This window comes from Oncorhynchus gorbuscha, linkage group LG16 (assembly GCF_021184085.1).
Source record: "Oncorhynchus gorbuscha isolate QuinsamMale2020 ecotype Even-year linkage group LG16, OgorEven_v1.0, whole genome shotgun sequence".
NCBI lineage: Eukaryota > Metazoa > Chordata > Actinopteri > Salmoniformes > Salmonidae > Oncorhynchus > Oncorhynchus gorbuscha.
In genome coordinates, this window is record NC_060188.1 from 2959011 (window position 1) to 2980254 (window position 21244).

Consider the following 21244-nt stretch of genomic DNA (forward strand, 5'->3'; position numbering starts at 1 on the left):
CCGCTGTCCTGGCGTCGTGAGGGAGTTTGTTCCACCATTGGGGGGCCAGGGCAGCGAACAGTTTTGACTGGGCTGAGCGGGAGCTGTACTTCCTCAGTGGTAGGGAGGCGAGCAGGCCAGAGGTGGATGAACGCAGTGCCCTTGTTTGGGTGTAGGGCCTGATCAGAGCCTGGAGGTACTGAGGTGCCGTTCCCCTCACAGCTCCGTAGGCAAGCACCATGGTCTTGTAGCGGATGCGAGCTTCAACTGGAAGCCAGTGGAGAGAACGGAGGAGCGGGGTGACGTGAGAGAACTTGGGAAGGTTGAACACCAGACGGGCTGCGGCGTTCTGGATGAGTTGAAGGGTTTAATGGCACAGGCAGGGAGCCCAGCCAACAGCGAGTTGCAGTAATCCAGACGGGAGATGACAAGTGCCTGGATTAGGACCTGCGCCGCTTCCTGTGTGAGGCAGGGTCGTACTCTGCGGATGTTGTAGAGCATGAACCTACAGGAACGGGCCACCGCCTTGATGTTAGTTGAGAACGACAGGGTGTTGTCCAGGATCACGCCAAGGTTCTTGGCGCTCTGGGAGGAGGACACAATGGAGTTGTCAACCGTGATGGCGAGATCATGGAACGGGCAGTCCTTCCCCGGGAGGAAGAGCAGCTCCGTCTTGCCGAGGTTCAGCTTGAGGTGGTGATCCGTCATCCACACTGATATGTCTGCCAGACATGCAGAGATGCGATTCGCCACCTGGTCATCAGAAGGGGGAAAGGAGAAGATTAATTGTGTGTCGTCTGCATAGCAATGATAAGAGAGACCATGTGAGGTTATGACAGAGCCAAGTGACTTGGTGTATAGCGAGAATAGGAGAGGGCCAAGAACAGAGCCCTGGGGGACACCAGTGGTGAGAGCGCGTGGTGAGGAGACAGATTCTCGCCACGCCACCTGGTAGGAGCGACCTGTCAGGTAGGACGCAATCCAAGCGTGGGCCGCGCCGGAGATGCCCAACTCGGAGAGGGTGGAGAGGAGGATCTGATGGTTCACAGTATCGAAGGCAGCCGATAGATCTAGAAGGATGAGAGCAGAGGAGAGAGAGTTAGCTTTAGCAGTGCGGAGCGCCTCCGTGATACAGAGGAGAGCAGTCTCAGTTGAATGACTAGTCTTGAAACCTGACTGATTTGGATCAAGAAGGTCATTCAGAGAGAGATAGCGGGAAGCTGGTTAAGGACGGCACGTTCAAGAGTTTTGGAGAGAAAAGAAAGAAGGGATACTGGTCTGTAATTGTTGACATCGGAGGGATCGAGTGTAGGTTTTTTCAGAAGGGGTGCAACTCTCGCTCTCTTGAAGACGGAAGGGACGTAGCCAACGGTCAGGGATGAGTTGATGAGCGAGGTGAGGTAAGGGAGAAGGTCTCCGGAAATGGTCTGGAGAAGAGAGGAGGGGATAGGGTCAAGGGGGCAGGTTGTTGGGCGGCCGGCCGTCACAAGACGCGAGATTTCATCTGGAGAGAGAGGGGAGAAAGAGGTCAGAGCACAGGGTAGGGCAGTGTGAGCAGAACCAGCGGTGTCGTTTGACTTAGCAAACGAGGATCGGATGTCGTCGACCTTCTTTTCAAAATGGTTGACGAAGTCATCTGCAGAGAGGGAGGAGGGGGGAGGGGGCGGAGGATTCAGGAGGGAGGAGAAGGTGGCAAAGAGCTTCCTAGGGTTAGAGGCAGATGCTTGGAATTTAGCGTGGTAGAAAGTGGCTTTAGCAGCAGAGACAGAGGAGGAAAATGTAGAGAGGAGGGAGTGAAAGGATGCCAGGTCCGCAGGGACGCGAGTTTTCCTCCATTTCCGCTCGGCTGCCCGGAGCCCTGTTCTGTGAGCTCGCAATGAGTCATCGAGCCACGGAGCGGGAGGGGAGGACCGAGCCGGCCTGGAGGATAGGGGACATAGAGAGTCAAGGGATGCAGAGAGGGAGGAGAGGAGGGTTGAGGAGGCAGAATCAGGAGATAGGTGGGAGAAGGTTTGAGCGGAGGGAAGAGATGATAGGATGGAAGAGGAGAGAGTAGCGGGGGAGAGAGAGCGAAGGTTGGGACGGCGCGATACCATCCGAGTAGGGGCAGTGTGGGAGGTGTTGGATGAGAGCGAGAGGGAAAAGGCAGTGGTCGGAGACTTGGAGGGGAGTTGCAATGAGGTTAGTGGAAGAACAGCATCTAGTAAAGATGAGGTCGAGCGTATTGCCTGCCTTGTGAGTAGGGGGGGAAGGTGAGAGGGTGAGGTCAAAAGAGGAGAGGAGTGGAAAGAAGGAGGCAGAGAGGAAAGAGTCAAAGGTAGACGTGGGGAGGTTAAAGTCGCCCAGAACTGTGAGAGGTGAGCCGTCCTCAGGAAAGGAGCTTATCAAGGCATCAAGCTCATTGATGAACTCTCCGAGGGAACCTGGAGGGCGATAAATGATAAGGATGTTAAGTTTGAACGGGCTAGTAACTGTGACAGCATGGAATTCAAAGGAGGCGATAGACAGATGGGTAAGGGGAGAAAGAGAGAATGACCACTTGGGAGAGATGAGGATCCCGGTGCCACCACCCCGCTGACCAGACGCTCTCGGGGTGTGCGAGAACACGTGGGCGGACGAAGAGAGAGCAGTAGGAGTAGCAGTGTTGTCTGTGGTGATCCATGTTTCCGTCAGTGCCAAGAAGTCGAGGGACTGGAGGGAGGCTTAGGCTGAGATGAACTCTGCCTTGTTGACCGCAGATTGGCAGTTCCAGAGGCTACCGGAGACCTGGAACTCCACGTGGGTCGTGCGCGCTGGGACCACCAGAGTAGGGTGGCCGCGGCCACGCGGTGAGGAGCGTTTGTATGGTCTGTGCAGAGAGGAGAGAACAGGGATAAACAGACACATAGTTGACAGGCTACAGAAGAGGCTACGCTAATGCAAAGGAGATTGGAATGACAAGTGGACTACACGTCTCGAATGTTCAGAAAGTTAAGCTACGTAGCAAGAATCTTATTGACTAAAATGATTAAAATGATACAGTACTGCTGAAGTAGGCCAGCTGGCAGTGGGTGCGTTGTTGACACTACACTAATCAAGTCGTTCCGTTGAGTGTAATAGTTTCTGCAGTGTTGCTATTCGGGGGCTAGCAGGCTAGCTAGCAGTGTTGTTTACGTTACGTTGCGTTAAAAGAACGACAATAGATGGCTAGCGAACCTAGAAAATCGCTCTAAACTACACAATTATCTTTGATACAAAGACGGCTATGTAGCTAGCTAAGTAGCTAGCTACGATCAAACAAATCAAACCGTTGTACTGTAATGAAATGAAGTGAAAATGTGATACTACCTGTGAGTGCGACCGGGTAGTTGAGTTCTATACAGAAGACGTTGGCTAGCGTTGGCTAGCTGTTGGCTAGCTAGCAGTGTCACCTACGTTAAGGACGACAAATAGCTGGCTAGCTAACCTCGGTAAATTAAGATAATCGCTCTAAGACTACACACTCTAAACCTAAACAACACAATTATCTTGGATACGATGATACGAAGACAGCAAAGACAGCTATGTAGCTAGCTAACACTAAACTAATCAAGTCGTTCAGTTGAGTGTTAGTTTCTCCAGTGCAGCTAATCAGTGGACGTTAGCTAGCTGGCTAGTGACGATAATTACGCAATTATCTTTGATACAAAGACGGCTATTAGCTAGCTGAGAAGAATTTGCTAAGATAAGACAAATCAAACCGTTGTGATATAATGAAATATAATGAAAAAGTTATACTACCCGTTGGAGCGACGTGCAGATGCGACCACTCGCTCCAACCCTCCTTGGTTGGTGACAGAAGCACCAGATCATCAGCAAACAGCGGACATTTGACTTAGGATTCTAGCAGGGGGAGGTCGGGTGCTGCAGACTTTTCTAGTGCCCGCGCCAATTCGTTGATATATATGTTGAAGAGGGTGGGGCTTAAGCTGCATCCCTGTCTAACCCCACGACCCTGTGTGAAGAAATGTGTGTTTTTTGCCAATTTTAACCGCACACTTGTTGTTTGTGTACATGGATTTTATAATGTCATATGTTTTACCCCCAACACCACTTTCCATCAGTTTGTATAGCAGACCCTCATGCCAGATTGAGTCGAAGGCTTTTTTGAAATCAACAAAGCATGAGAAGACTTTGCCTTTGTTTTGGTTTGTTTGGTTGTCAATTAGGGTGTTCAGGGTGAATACATGGTCTGTTGTACGGTAATTTGGTAAAAAGCCAATTTGACATTTGCTCAGTACATTGTTTTCATTGAGGAAATGTACAAGTCTGCTGTTAATAATAATACAGAGGATTTTCCCAAGGTTACTGTTGACACATATTCCACGGTAGTTATTGGGGTCAAATTTGTCTCCACTTTTGTGGATTGGGGTGATCAGTCCTTGGTTCCAAATATTGGGGAAGATGCCAGAGCTAAGTATGATGTTAAAGAGTTTTAGTATAGCCAATTGGAAATTGTTGTCTGTATATTTGATTATTTCATTGAGGATACCATCGACACCACAGGCCTTTTTGGGTTGGAGGGTTTTTATTTTGTCCTGTAACTCATTCAATGTAATTGGATAATCCAGTGGGTTCTGGTAGTCTTTAATAGTTTATTCTAAGATCTGTATTTGATCATGTATATGTCTTTGCTCTTTATTCTTTGTTATAGAACCAAAAAGATTGGAGAAGTGGTTTACCCATACATCTCCATTTTGGATAGATAATTCTTCGTGTTGTTGTTTGTTTAGTGTTTTCCAATTTTCCCAGAAGTGGTTAGAGTCTATGGATTCTTCAATTGCATTGAGCTGATTTCTGACATGCTGTTCCTTCTTTTTCCGTAGTGTATTTCTGTATTGTTTTAGTGATTCACCATAGTGAAGGCATAGACTCAGGTTTTCCGGGTCTCTATGTTTTTGGTTGGACAGGTTTCTCAATTTCTTTCTTAGATTTTTGCATTCTTCATCAAACCATTTGTCATTATTGTTAATTTTCTTCGGGTTTTCTATTTGAGACTTTTAGATTTGATAGGGAAGCTGAGAGGTCAAATATACTGTTAAGATTTTCTACTGCCAAGTTTACACCTTCACTATTACAGTGGAACGTTTTGCCCAGGAAATTGTCTAAAAGGGGATTTGTTGTTGCCTAATTGTTTTTTGGTAGGTTTCCAAACTGCATTCCTTCCATCTATAGCATTTCTTAATGTTACTCAGTTCCTTTGGCTTTGATGCCTCATGATTGAGTATTGCTCTGTTTAAGTAGACTGTGATTTTGCTGTGGTCTGATAGGGGTGTCAGTGGGCTGACTGTGAACGCTCTGAGAGATTCTGGGTTGAGGTCAGTGATAAAGTAGTCTACAGTACTACTGCCAAGAGATGAGCTATAGGTGTACCTACCATAGGAGTCCCCTCGAAGCCTACCGTTGACTATGTACATACCCAGCGTGCGACTGAGCTGCAGGAGTTGTGACCCATTTTCACCCCCCCTGTAGAGTGTGGACGTGCTCACAGTGGGTGGTGAGGATACTCATAGAATCTCTAGTTATTGTATTTCTGTGGGGATCCCCCTCTTTACAGCCCTGCAGCTCACTATCATGGGAATAGAGCAGAGAGAATGTGGAGGTTTCACTCTGTTCTGTTCTGGTCTGTTCTGTCCTGTTCTGGTCTGTTCTGGTCTGTCCTGTTCTGGTCTGTTCTGGTCTGGTCTGGTCTGTTCTGGTCTGCTCTGTTCTGGTCTGTTCTGTTCTGGTCTGCTCTGTTCTGTTCTGTTCTGGTCTGCTCTGTTCTGTCCTGTTCTGTTCTGGTCTGTTCTGTTCTGGTCTGTTCTGTTCTGGTCTGTTCTGGTCTGTTCTGTTCTGGTCTGCTCTGTTCTGGTCTGTTCTGTTCTGGTCTGTTCTGTTCTGGTCTGCTCTGTTCTGGTCTGTTTTGGTCTGTTCTCTGCTGAGTTCTGTTCTGCTCTGTTTTGGTCTGTTTCTGTTCTGTTCTGCTCTGTGGTCTGTTCTGGTCTGTTCTCTGCTGTGGTCTGTGGTCTGTTCTCTGCTGTGGTCTGTTCTGTTCTGTTCTCTGCTGTGGTCTGTTCTGGTCTGTTCTCTGCTGTGGTCTGTTCTGGTCTGTTCTCTGCTGTGGTCTGTTCTGTTCTCTGCTGTGGTCTGTTCTGGTCTGTTCTCTGCTGTGGTCTGTTCGGGTCTGTTCTGTTCTCTGCTGTGGTCTGTTCTGGTCTGTTCTCTGCTGTGGTCTGTTCTGTTCTCTGCTGTGGTCTGTCTGTTCTCTGCTGTGGTCTGTTCTGTTCTCTGCTGTGGTCTGTTCTGTTCTCTGCTGTGGTCTGGTCTGTTCTGGTCTGCTGTGATCTGGTCTGTTCTGGTTTGTTGTGGTCTGTTCTGGTCTGCCACAACACCCCTAGGGAGGCAGCCCAGGATGCTGTAGCGAGACACCACCAGACGTTTAACATTGTAACACACAGACAGACACTGACATCAAAACAGCCATCAGTAGGTGTGGGAGAGGAGAGGTAAAAGTGGCTTAGTGGATATAATCATGTGTTAGACACACCTGGAGCCTGACTGGTGCTGTGCCAGTGCACACGCCACAGGGCCTCGTAACACCGTGTGTGTCTGACACAAATGCACACTGACATACTGAGGTAGTTGGGGATTCATTACCACCCCCCCACAACTTCTGCCGGTGTCATGGCAACAGGGAAACAGATACACCCCTGGAGCTCAGACCCGGTTGTGTCAGTCCACAGGTGAGGTGGCAGCCACGGGCACGGGTACGGTAAGCCCAACCCACCACCGCACTCCTCCTTTCTTTCCTCTCTTTCAACAGCGAGATGAGCAGGCCACAGCTGTCAGCGGCCATGACATCAGACAGAGGAAACATGTCAGAGTGGGTTTGTGTTTTCTGAGACAGTAATATGGCCGATATGGCGTCACCATGCCACACAAAGGACAGCCACTCCCAAGTCTCTCGGCAGCATTTGCACAGAAGACAAGATAGAAAACAGAGCCTCCTCTCCTCCACTCCTCTGGCTCAGCACTTTGCCAGTGTCTTGCTGTGTAATGTTCTGTCTGTTAACGACGTGGTTGTAAACACTCCTTCCCTTCACCTTTCTCTCTCCCACTCTCTCATCTGCCTGTTTGCTTTAGCTCCGCAAATGTGAGACTAGCGCCGCAGCCACGGCAACACCACAATGGCCCTCAGCTGTAGAGTGAGAGCGTGTCTCTATTATGTACTAATAGCTTCATGTCTGTGGGTGTGTGTGTTTTATGGTATGTCCTATAATTACAAGTGCAACTTGTACGACACGGAAGCTTAACTAACCAACACTCCTTTCAACTCCTCTCTGCCACAGTGAAGTCATTGTGAGTGCCAAGCACAATATCAGTGTCCACATCTTCAAGGGGCTGTCTCTCTCTCTCTCCCTCCCTCTCTCTCTCTCTCTCTCTCCCTCTCCCGCTCTCTGCTGACCAGCTGGTGACTTTGAAGATTATTTAGATTTGATTTGTTTTACTGCTTTTTGGTCCAAGTCAAACCTCTCACTCTCTTGCACAAAACTCTCTAATGTTGGAAGGATCAAAAACACAACTTTTGAAGTTTATTTTAAAAAGCATAGCATCTTGAGTCTGCAATTTAACTATTATTTTTTTAACTCTACTTTATCTTAGCACCACCGCTGCCCAATGTGCTCATTTGGCATTTTCCCCTTACATGTCTAAAAACCAACGAGCTAAACTGATATGAAAACCAGACAGTTAGTCCAACAAGCATGATCACTGTGGCTGCTGGCTAACCTTCACACCATCTGTGTGATGACTGGGTCTCTGAAGTTCATGTCAGAGTATTTGATCATTTTGATTTAACCTTCATTTCCACAGGTTTTTCTCATAGAGGTAACATCTACTTTTCAAGGGAGACCTGGTCCCGACAGCTGCAAGAGGAACAACGTTTCACAAAAAACTACTTACATACACTAACACAACATTGAACAAAACTATACACACATACAGTACAACAATTACATATTACATAGAGAAACACAAAATGTCATAACTAAAAAACAGCAGTCCTAAAGACAATTACACTCTTCATGATATTTATAATCGACCAAGTGTTTAAACTCCACCAACGTTTTTGATTGGTAAAGAACCCGAGAGCTGCATGATATACTGAATCAAGTTCTCTCAAGGTAGAGGCCTGCATACACTACTGGCCAACAGTTTTACAACACCTACTCATTCAAGGGTTTTTCTTTATTTTTACTATTTTCTATTGTAGAATAATAGTGAAGACATCAAAACTATGAAATAACAGATGGAATCATGTAGTAACCAAAAAAGTGTTAAACAAACAGATTCTTCAAATAGCCACCCTTTGACTTGATGACAGCTTTGCACACTCTTGGCATTCTCTCAACCAGCTTCATGAGGTAGTCACCTGGAATGTATTTCAATTAACAGGTGTGCCTTCTAAAAAAAGTTAATTGGTGGAATTTCTTTCCTTCGTAATGCGTTGGAGCCAATCAGTTGTGTTGTGACAAGGTAGGGGGTATACAGAAGACAGCCCTAATTGGTAAAAGACCAAGAGCTCAAATAAGCAAAGAGAAACGACAGTCCATCATTACTTTAAGACATGAAGGTCAGTCAACATGGAACATTTCAAGAACTTTGAAGTTTGTTCAAGTGCAGTCGCAAAAACCATCAAGCGCTATGATGAAACTGGCTCTCATGAGGACCGCCACAGGAAAGGAAGACCCAGAGTTACCTCTGCTGCAGAGGATAAGTTCATTAGTTACCAGCCTCAGAAATTGCAGCCCAAATAAATGCTTCACAGAGTTCAAGTAACAGACACATCTCAGCTAGAGGTCGACCGATTATGATTTTTCAATACCGATACAGATTGGAGGACCCAAAAAAGCCGACACCAATTAATAGGCTAATTTTTATTTATATTTGTAATAATGACAATTACAACAATACAGAATGAACACTGAACCCTTTTATTTTAACTTAATATAATACATCAATAAAACCTATTTAGTCTCAAATAAATAATGAAACATGTTCAATTTGGTTTAAATAATGCAAAAACACAGTCTTGGAGAAGAAAGTAAAAGTGCAATATGTGCCATGTAAAAAAGCTGATGTTTAAGTTCCTTGCACAGAATATATGAAAGCTGGTGGTTCAATATTCCCAGTTAAGAAGTTTTAGGTTGTAGTTATTATAGGAATTATGACGCGTAAACTATTTCTCTCTATACCATTTGTATTTCATATACCTTTGACTATTGGATGTTCTTATAGGCACTTTAGTATTGCCAGCCTAATCTCGGGAGTTGATAGGCTTGAAGTCATAAACAGCGCTGTGCTTCAAGCTTTGCGAAGAGCTGCTGGCAAACGCAGTAAAGTTTGAATGAATGCTTACGAGCCTGCTGCTGCCTACCACCGCTCAGTCAGACTGCTCTATCAAATATCAAATCATAGACTTAATTATAATAAACACACATAAATATGAGCCTTAGGTCATTAATATGGTTAAATCTGGAAACTTTCATTTCGAAAACACAACGTTTATTCTTTCAGTGAAATACGGAACCGTTCCATATTTTATCCAACGGGTGGCATCCCTAAATCTAAATATTCCTGTTACATTGCACAACCTTCAATGTTATGTCATAATTATGTAGTCTTTGTGAGGAAGAAACCCAGTTCGCAACGAGCCAGGCAGCCCAAACTGTTGCATAAACCCTGACTCTGCTTGCACTGAACGCAAGAGAAGTGACACCCTTTCCCTAGTTAAAATAAATGCTGTTAACAGTCAATATTAACTAAATATTGTGTGTATTAATGTTAAGGCATTGATGTTTATTGTTAGGTACATTTGTGCAACGAATGTGCTTCTTTCACGAATGCGCTTTTGTTAAATCATCACCCGTTTGGTGAAGTAGGCTGTGATTCGATGATAAATTAACAGGCACCGCACGGATTATATGCAACGCAGGACAAGCTAGTTAAACTAGTAATATCATCAACCATGTGTAGTTAACTAGTGATTATGTTAAGATTGCTTTTTTTTTTTTAAAGATAAGTTTAATGCTAGCTAGCAACTTACCTTGGCTCATTGCAGCCACAAGGTCCTTTTGATGCTGCACTTGCGTAACAGGTGGCCACTCAGTCTCCTCGTGGAGGGAAATGTAAAACCGGCATCCAGAAAGGCTGATTACCGATTGTTGTGAAAACTTGAAATTGGCCCAAATTAATCATGCCGATTAATCGGTCGACCTCTAACCTCAACATCAACTGTTCAGAGGAGACTGCGTGAATCAGGCCTTCATGGTTGAATTCCTGCAAATAAACCACTACTAAAAGGACACCAATAATAAGAAGAGACTTGCTTGGGCCAAGAAACACGAGCAATGAACATTAGACCGTGAAAATCTGTCCTTTGGTCTGATGAGCAAACTACCTGCCCTCTAGGACACCTACACCACCCGATGTCACAGGAAGGCCAAAAAGATCATCAAGGACAACAACCACCCGAGCCACTGCCTGTTCACCCCGCTATCATCCAGAAGGTGAGGTCAGTACAGGTGCATCAGAGCTGGGACAGAGAGATAGAAGCTGTTTTTCAATCTCAACGTTGTTAAACAGCCACCACTAGCACAGAGGCAGCTGCCTACCTATAGACTTGATATCATTGGCCACTTTAATAAATGGAACACTAATCACATTAATAATGCCACTTTAAGGATGTTTACAAACTCGCATTACTCATCTCATATGTACTGTTATCCTTCACTATCTATTGCATCTTAGCTGCTCTGTCACTGCTCATCTATATATTTTAGACTCATTTCTTTATTAGATTGTGTGTAATTAGGTTTAGTTGTGGAATTTGTTAGATTTTACCTGTTAGATACTGCTGCACTGTCGGATCTAGAAGCAGAAGAATTTCGCTAGACTTGCGAGTGCTAACCATGTGTATGTGACCAATAACATTTGATTTGACACACCTCCAGGCTGTGTAAGGGCTATTTGACCAAGAAGGAGAGTGATGGAGTGCTGCATCAGATGATCTAGCCTCCACAATCACCCAACCTCAACCCAATTGAGATGGTTTGGGATGAGTTGGACCGCAGAGTGAAGAAAAAGCAGCCAACAAGTGCTCAGCATATGTGGGAACTCCTTCAAGACTTTTGGAAAAGCATTCCAGGTGAAGCTGGTTGACTTAGAAGAATCTCAAATATAAATATATTTTGATTTGTTTAACACTTTTTTGGTTACTACATGATTCCATATGTGTTATTTCATAGTTTTGATGTCTTCCCTATTATTCTGCAATGTAGAAAATAGTAAAAATAAAGAAAAATCCTTGAATGAGTAGGTGTCCAAACTTTTGACAGGTACTGTACATCGTACCAGCTCCTGCCTGGCCTTCAGAGGAAAAACAAGCCGTATGCCGGTAATAAAACCCTATTTTCAGCTTGAGCTTCCTTATCAAGTTCTCCACATGAACAGTGAAGCTCAGCTTGTCATCCACCCACACTCCCAACTATTTGTACACTGACTTTCTCTATAGTATGTTCATCCAATGTATGTGTGTCTGCCGGTGTCTGCCTGTCGGTGTCTGCCTGTCGGTGTCTGCCTGTCGGTGTCTGCCTGTCGGTGTCTGCCTGTCGGTGTCTGCCTGTCGGTGTCTGCCTGTCGGTGTCTGCCTGTCGGTGTCTGCCTGTCGGTGTCTGCCTGTCAGTGTCTGCCTGTCAGTGTCCTGTCAGTGTCTGCTTGTCAGTGTCTGCCTGTCGGTGTCTGCCTGTCAGTGTCTGCCTGTCAGTGTCTGCCTGTCAGTGTCTGCATACACTTACTTGCATGCTTGGTGTGTGTTTGTGTGTATGTCTGCCAACCTGTCTTTCTGTCTGTCTGTTCTGCTCTGTCCGTCTTTCTGACTGTCTGCCTACCTGTCTATCTGTGTCTGTCTGTCCACTCCGCCGTGTGTGTGTGTGTGCTTGGTGTGTGTCTACAGGAAAGCAGATGCTCCTCTCCCTTCTCTCTCATGTTATTTACAGCCCAATGGTGGCCTGCCTGGCCCTCTCTGGTTTGGCCCTGCTCTGTTGTCTGGCCTGGTTGTTTTCAAAGAATACTGCAGGTGTGTCGGTCTGTTCTGGTAACCCTGCTCTTTAAAAGGGGAATTTCACAATTTTTTAACTTTACATTCATCATCTCCAGCACCACCCCAACATCAACATCTGTGAAAATGGTGTGTTTCTATATTTTGTAGTAAAAAAACATTGAGGAAGATAAGTGTTTCCAATGACATCATCGGTGTGCACCTTGTGATTTTAACCAATTATGAGTAGGCATTGCCACTAATTGTCTACCAATGTTTTGATGATGTCATTGGAAACACTTATGTTCCTCTATTTTTTTTAAACTAAAAAACATAGAAACGTGCCATTTTCACATCTGCTGATGTTGGGGAGGTGCTGGAGATGATGAATATGAAGTTGACTTTTTTTTTATGTCCCTTTAGCTACCCAGCCAGCACTGTACTGCTGACCCTGCTCTTTACATACCCAGCCAGCACTGTACTGCTGACCCTGCTCTTTACATACCCAGCCAGCACTGTACTGCTGACCCTGCTCTTTACATACCCAGCCAGCACTGTACTGCTGACCCTGCTCTTTACATACCCAGCCAGCACTGTACTGTACTGCTGACCCTGCTCTTTACATACCCAGCCAGCACTGTACTGCTGACCCTGCTCTTTACATACCCAGCCAGCACTGTACTGCTGACCCTGCTCTTTACATACCCAGCCAGCACTGTACTGCTGACCCTGCTCTTTACATACCCAGCCAGCACTGTACTGCTGACCCTGCTCTTTACATACCCAGCCAGCACTGTACTGCTGACCCTGCTCTTTACATACCCAGCCAGCACTGTACTGCTGACCCTGCTCTTTACATACCCAGCCAGCACTGTACTGCTGACCCTGCTCTTTACATACCCAGCCAGCACTGTACTGCTGACCCTGCTCTTTACATACCCAGCCAGCACTGTACTGCTGACCTGCTCTTTACATACCCAGCCAGCACTGTACTGCTGACCCTTACATACCCAGCCAGCACTGTACTGCTGACCCTGCTCTTTACATACCCAGCCAGCACTGTACTGCTGACCCTGCTCTTTACATACCCAGCCAGCACTGTACTGCTGACCCTGCTCTTTACATACCCAGCCAGCACTGTACTGCTGACCCTGCTCTTTACATACCCAGCCAGCACTGTACTGCTGACCCTGCTCTTTACATACCCAGCCAGCACTGTACTGCTAACCCTGCTCTTTACATACCCAGCCAGCACTGTACTGCTGACCCTGCTCTTTACATACCCAGCCAGCACTGTACTGCTGACCCTGCTCTTTACATACCCAGCCAGCACTGTACTGCTGACCCTGCTCTTTACATACCCAGCCAGCACTGTACTGCTGACCCTGCTCTTTACATACCCAGCCAGCACTGTACTGCTGACCCTGCTCTTTACATACCCAGCCAGCACTGTACTGTACTGCTGACCCTGCTCTTTACATACCCAGCCAGCACTGTACTGCTGACCCTGCTCTTTACATACCCAGCCAGCACTGTACTGCTGACCCTGCTCTTTACATACCCAGCCAGCACTGTACTGCTACCCTGACTCTTCTTTACATACCCAGCCAGCACTGTACTGCTGACCCTGCTCTTTACATACCCAGCCAGCCAGCACTGTACTGTACTGCTGACCCTGCACTGTACTGCTAACCCTGCTCTTTACATACCCAGCCAGCACTGTACTGCTGACCCTGCTCTTTACATACCCAGCCAGCACTGTACTGCTGACCCTGCTCTTTACATACCCAGCCAGCACTGTACTGCTAACCCTGCTCTTTACATACCCAGCCAGCACTCTACTGCTGACCCTGCTCTTTACATACCGAGCCAGCACTGTTTTGCTAACCCTGCTCTTTACATACCCAGCCAGCACTGTACTGCTGACCCTGCTCTTTACATACCCAGCCAGCACTGTACTGCTAACCCTGCTCTTTACATACCCAGCCAGCACTGTGCTGCTGACCCTGCTCTTTACATACCCAGCCAGCACTGTACTGCTCTTTACATACCCAGCCAGCACCCTGCTGACCCTGCTCTTTACATACCCAGCCAGCACTGTACTGCTGACCCTTTACATACCCAGCCAGCACTGTACTGCTGACCCTGCTCTTTACATACCCAGCCAGCACTGTACTGCTGACCCTGCTCTTTACATACCCAGCCAGCACTGTACTGCTGACCCTGCTCTTTACATACCCAGCCAGCACTGTACTGCTGACCCTGCTCTTTACATACCCAGCCAGCACTGTACTGCTCTTTACATACCCAGCCAGCACTGCACTGTACCTGCTCTTTACATACCCAGCCAGCACTGTACTGCTGACCCTGCTTTACATACCCAGCCAGCACTGTACTGCTGACCCTGCTCTTTACATACCCAGCCAGCACTGTACTGCATACCCAGCCAGCACTGTACTGCTAACCCTGCTCTTTACATACCCAGCCAGCACTGTACTGCTAACCCTGCTCTTTACATACCCAGCCAGCACTGTACTGTACTGCTGACACTGATCTTTACATACCCAGCCAGCACTGTACTGTACTGCTGACACTGATCTTTACATACCCAGCCAGCACTGTACTGTACTGCTGACCCTGATCTTTACATACCCAGCCAGCACTGTACTGTACTGCTGACACTGATCTTTACATACCCAGCCAGCACTGTACTGTACTGCTGACCCTGCTCTTTACATACCCAGCACTGTACTGCTGACACTGATCTTTACATACCCAGTCAGCACTGTACTGTACTGCTTCCCTTCAGTACCCACAGAAACTAACTTCTGATGATCTTTATTGAGACAGACAGACCAGGGACCAGAAGGTCTGTCTCCATCTGTGTCCATCGTGCTCTGGCTTGACCCCTGCTAGAGGAGGGGTGGAGAAGGGTTCCGTTTCCCCTCCTGTCTGTCTGTCACCGGGACCCTGACCCTCTTTGAAATGTTGGAATCTCAGTGCTTTAAAGGGGGTTGGGGGGCAGTGGTTGTTAACAGGGTGGGGGCTCAACGTTGCTCTCTTCCACACACAGTGAGTGTTGAAAACTGGCTATTATTATTATTATTTTTCTAAACCGGTTGCCCCCATGTGTCTGTTCTGAAATGACCAGGGGGGCAGGGGGGGGGGGGTCAACCCAGACACGCAGAGGTCAGGAGAAATTAATATTTTATTATTATCATCCCCTCCAGAGGAAATGATTCTGAGCCCCTCAGGGGGGGTTATGGGTGACTCATTGCAGCCAGCAGTGTGAGTGCATGTGTGAAAATAGCCCCCTCCGCCCTTCGCAGCCAGAGAAATGTTATTTTAATATCAAAGGTAAACTAAATGTGGGACACCAGAGGAGAGGAAGGGAAGGAAAGAGCTGCTCTGGTCTTTTACTTTTCCTTTTTCCACTGAGACATTAGGGATTAGGGATGTTGTTCTCTCGCTCCCTTTATCTCTCTCTCTCTCGCTGTCCGTCTCGCTCTCTCTCGCTCTCTCTCTCGCTCGCTCCGTCTCGTCTCGCTCTCTCTCTCTCTCTCTCTGTCCGTCTCTCTCTCTCTCTCTCTCTCTCTCTCTCTCTCTCTCTCTCTCTCTCTCTCTCTCTCTCTCTCTCTCTCTCTCTCTCTCTCTCTCTCTCTCTCTCTCTCTCTCTCTCTCTCTCTCTCTCTCCCTCTCTGTGTCTCCCTCTCTCCCCGCTCTGTGTCTCCTCTCTCCCCGCCTGTGTCTCTCTCTCTCCCCGCCTGTGTCTCTCTCTCTCCCCGCCTGTCCCCCCTCTCTCCCCGCCTCTCTCTCTCTCTCGCTGTCCGTCTCGCTCTCTCTCTCTCTCCCCTCTCTCCCCGCCTGTGTGTCTCCTCTCTCCCCGCCTGTGTGTCTCCCTCTCTCCCCGCCTGTGTGTCTCCCTCTCTCCCCGCCTGTGTGTCTCCCTCTCTCCCCGCCTGTGTGTCTCCCTCTCTCCCCGCCTGTGTCTCTCCCTCTCTCCCCGCCTGTGTCTCTCCCTCTCTCCCCGCCTGTGTCTCCCTCTCTCCCCGCCTGTGTGTCTCCCTCTCTCCCCGCCTGTGTCTCCCTCTCTCCCCGCCTGTGTGTCTCCCTCTCTCCCCGCCTGTGTCCCCCTCTCTCCCCGCCTGTGTCTCTCCTCTCTCCCGCCTGTGTCTCTCCTCTCTCCCCGCCTGTGTCTCCCTCTCTCCCCGCCTGTGTCTCCCTCTCTCCCCGCCTGTGTGTCTCCCTCTCTCCCCGCCTGTGTCTCCCTCTCTCCCCGCCTGTGTGTCTCCCCTCTCCCCGCCTGTGTCTCCCTCTCTCCCCGCCTGTGTCTCCCTCTCTCCCCGCCTGTGTCTCTCCCTCTCTCCCCGCCTGTGTCTCCCTCTCTCCCCTCCTGTGTCTCCCTCTCTCCCCGCCTGTGTGTCTCCCTCTCTCCCCGCCTGTGTGTCTCCCTCTCTCCCCGCCTGTCTCTCTCGTTGGTTTAGGGTTACGAGAGGACTCTAGCAGTTGAAATTAAATGACAGATTGGTGAAAACAACATGTGCCTTGCTCAGTGGCCGTTAGTGGAGTCAGTATTTTGTGATGTACTCCAAGGTGAACCCCCTGACCTCACAGCACAGTTATCCCTATAAAAGATTTCACAACAGTCTTGATAGAAAAAAATGCATCTTATCTTAATAATCTTTCACTTTATGTAACCTTTCACTGTAAACAGTTTTAGGGTGAAAACGAAGTGCCTCAGAAAGGGTACTGTTTCATCTCTCGGTCTATATGCCAACTTCACCAGACCTGGCTGGAGACTCAAATATAACAGAGGAAACATCTCATTGAGATGTGAACTATCAGAAGTTACCCCTAACCACAGACCATTCATATGGATAATGATCTGATCCTGGACCAGTAGTTATGACATTAACCCCCCAATTCCCAACCCATAGGTCAAGGGTCATAGACTCACCTGCTGGTACTCCTGGCAGACGTCTGGTTGGACCAGCGTATCAGCGATCTTCTGGAGGTGTGGTTTCAAGAGTTCCCCGGAGCAGCCCCCCAGCACGGCAGCCAGGACCATGAGGGGGGTGTGGGGGGAGGAGGAGGAGGAAGGGGTCTCCAAGTGGACCAGGAGCAGCTTGAGGAAGACCTCAGGGCTGACAAAGGTCCCCAGCAGCTTGGCAGACCTCAGACACTGCAGAGAGAGACAGGGGATACTATAGTTTATGGAATGATTTGCCAATATTACAGAGTGTATTTCATGCAAATAAAACACATTGAATTGATAGAGCAAAGATTAGCAAGAGAGCAGAGAGCAGAGACCAATACTAGAGAGAAAGAGACAATAAGAGAGAAAGAAAGAGGACAAATGAAAGAATTCAACATAACAGAAGACCACAGAAGAGAACGTAATTCATAATCCATTATCAGCCAGTGGATCAGGGGAACCATCAAATGCTTCCTCTTGGGGCAGGTGCATCCCAAGTCCGTAGGCCAGCCCAGCCCAGCCTGACTGTCTCAGGGCTATAAGACACATATATCACCATTCACTGCTGTCTATTCTAAGGCCAGCAGGTGTGTCCTCTCATGACATGACCATCAAGATCAAGCAATTCACCACAGCAGCTCTGAAACATCTGTTTCTGGGTGGAAAGAATGTCAATGGAAATAGGCCATGAGCATGACAATAACAGAAATAACTTGAAGGAAGGAAGGAAGGAAGGCCATTAGTACTGTGAGCAGTTTGTTAAAATGGTGCATCAGTCTACGGCTTGTTTCACAAAGATCTGTCAAGTGATGAACTGAAGTAGCCAACACACAGGTACTGTATACTGGACCTGTAGAGCAGATATCTACCATTATCTTCTTTATTTAACAGTGATTTAATCTTTATTCATCCAGGTTAGTCTATACAGAGAAATATATGTTTAACAAGAGAGACAATATCCAAGAAAGAGCTCACCAGCTGCAATAGCAACACTATCATCCAACCATTAGACCTACCACTATCATCCAACCATTAGACCTACCACTATCATCCTACCACTATCATCCAACCATTAGACCTACCACTATCATCCTACCACTATCATCCTACCACTATCATCCTACCACTATCATCCAACCATTAGACCTACCACTATCATCCAACCATTAGACCTACCACTATCATCCAACCATTAGGCCTACCACTATCATCCTACCACTATCATCCAACCATTAGACCTACCACTATCATCCAACCATTAGGCCTACCACTATCATCCTACCACTATCATTCAAACATTAGACCTACCACTATCATCCAACCATTAGACCTACCACTATCATCCAACCATTAGGCCTACCACTATCATCCTACCACTATCATTCAAACATTAGACCTACCACTATCATCCAACCATTAGACCTACCACTATCATCCAACCATTAGGCCTACCACTATCATCCTACCACTATCATTCAACCATTAGACCTACCACTATCATCCAACCATTAGGCCTACCACTATCATCCAACCATTAGGCCTACCACTATCATCCAACCACTATCATTCAACCATTAGGCCTACCACTATCATCCAACCATTAGGCCTACCACTATCATCCAACCATTAGGCCTACCACTATCATCAAACCATTAGACCTACCACTATCATCCAACCATTAGGCCTACCACTATCATCCAACCATTAGGCCTACCACTATCGTCCAACCATTAGGCCTACCACTATCATCCAACCATTAGGCCTACCACTATCATCCAACCATTAGACCTACCATTATCATCCAACCATTATGCCTACCACTATCATCCAACCATTAGGCCTACCACTATCATCCAACCATTAGGCCTACCACCATCATCCAACCAACCATTAGGCCTACCACTATCATCCAACCATTAGGCCTACCACTATCATCCTACCATTAGGCCTACCACTATCATCCAACCATTAGCTCTACCACTACCATCCAACCATTAGACCTACCACTACCATCCCACCACTCTCATCCAACCAATAGACCTACCACTATCATCTAACCACTATCATCCAACCATATAATCCCACCACTATCATCCAACCATTAGACCTACCACTACCATCCCACCACTCTCATCCAACCAATAGACCTACCACTATCATCTAACCACTATCATCCAACCATATAATCCCACCACTCTCATCCAAGCATTAGGACTACGACTATCATCCAACCATTAGACCAACCACTATCATCCAACCATACCATCCCACCACTCTCATCCAACCATTAGGACTACCCCTTCCTGACCTGACCACCCCACCTAGGATGAGATAAAGGTCAGTGCTATCCAGAATCATTGGGACATCCCTACCCTAAATCCTAACCTTAACCCCTACCTTAACCATTTTACATTTAATTTCCAATGGTGTAGGGATGTCCCATTGGATTACATAGAACACGCCGTGATAGCATGTGTCTCTATGTATCGACCACTCACGTTGGTGACCACGTCGCTCTCTGGGTCGTTGCAGGCACGGTACAGCGTGGAGAGCAGCAACTGCAGGTGCTGGGTGCAGTGGTCCTCAGCGTGCAGCAGCAGAGCATACAGCAGCTGGGCCGTCTTGACCCGCGTGCCCGCCACCCAGTCAACCACGTCGCGAGCCAACGCCGGCAGCAGGTTGGACAGGTTCCTCACCACCAGCTCCCTGCAGCCCAGGCCCGGACGCACCACTGGGGGGAGTAGAGAGGTGGTGGGGGGGTTAGAAAGTGCATGAATATGCCAACATGCATTAGCCTACTAAAAAGCACACAAATGGACCAATTAAGATTTACATCTAAGGCTCTGTTTGCACCAATTAGAGCTGCAAAAGATCTGAACTGAATGATTGGTTCAAAAGACCAATAATTTGGCAAAAGATCAGAATTGGGCTGCCTGTGTAAACGCAGCCTATAAATCTCCATCTACAAGTGCTAATAAGTTAATTGTGTTGTAACTGTGTTCTCCTATTTCTAACTGTGAAATAGAGACAGAACAACTGTTCCATAGCCCCCTGGCCCAGTTTTGCTAATGGAGCATTTTACAAGATTTATTTTCAACAAGATTTATTTTCAACAAGACACTTCCGTAGGCAAGAAGGGAACATCATTTGCCGGGTGTTTTCTGCTGTCACAGTGATACTGCTGATGGAGAGAGAGGACTGCATCTTACTCTAAACCCGAAGTCCCATTTTCCAGACATGTACATTTTGGTTTTATGATTGAGATTTCCTCTCCGTGGGACTTGTCAGAGCAAGTGGAACACATTTTTAAATTAATAGCCTCCACATGCTTCATCCCTCTCCCCTGCCTACCCTCCCTCCCCCTCTCTCCCCCGCCTTCCCGCTCTCCCACCTTCCTTCAGTAGCCTATGAGCGGGTCTCCCTCCCTCATGAACAGGTCTCCCTCTCTTTCTATTTCTCTTTTGCAGGCTGCTAATGAGAGGGGAAGAGGGTGATCAATCCTACAGAATCACACAGGACAAGACAAGCCGTTTCTGGTTGTGTCCCAGTTGTCTGACACTGACCTTTTCAGACAGGAGGGGGCCGTGTTGGATTTATGACTGGCAGGGAGAGAGACTCATCCAGACTGACTCAGATCTGCACTACACAATAGAGGTCGACCGATTAGGATTTTTCAAAGCCCGATACCGATTATTGGAGGATCCCCCCCAAAAAAAACAGATGCCGATTAAAATCGGCCGATTTAAATAAAATAAAAATGCTTTTGTAATAATGACAATTACAACAATACTGAATGAACACCTATTTTAACTGTAAGGTTGCAAGATTGAATCCCTGAGCTGACAAGGTAAAAATCTGTCGTTCTACCCCTGAACAAGGCAGTTAACCCACCGTTCCTAGGCTGTCATTGAAAATAAGAATGTGTTCTTAACCGACTTGCCTAGTTAAATAAAGATTAAATAAAAGGTGTAAAAAAAAAGAAGGAAAAAGAAAGAGAAGAAAAAAAACATTTGGCCAAATCGGTCTCCAAAAATACCGATTTCCGATTGTTATGAAAACTTGAAATCGGCCCTAATTAATCGGCCATTCCGATTAATCGGTCGACCTCTACTACACAACCAAACGGTCATATTCATTAGGCACCAAACGGATGAAAACTGACTAAAACAGAAACGGACTAGTCCAATAAGAAA

At 47.1% G+C, this 21244-nt stretch overlaps 1 protein-coding gene across 1 annotated transcript in view; it reads right to left on the bottom strand.

Annotated features, from left to right (window-relative positions):
* The window catches only part of LOC124000389 (dynein axonemal assembly factor 5-like), an 83904-nt gene that overhangs the window by 50330 nt on the left and 12330 nt on the right, over window positions 1–21244 (bottom strand). Inside the window, 2 exon segments of the mRNA XM_046306709.1 lie at window positions 17034–17258; window positions 19550–19782. Of these exon segments, the coding sequence (XP_046162665.1) occupies window positions 17034–17258; window positions 19550–19782 (458 nt within the window).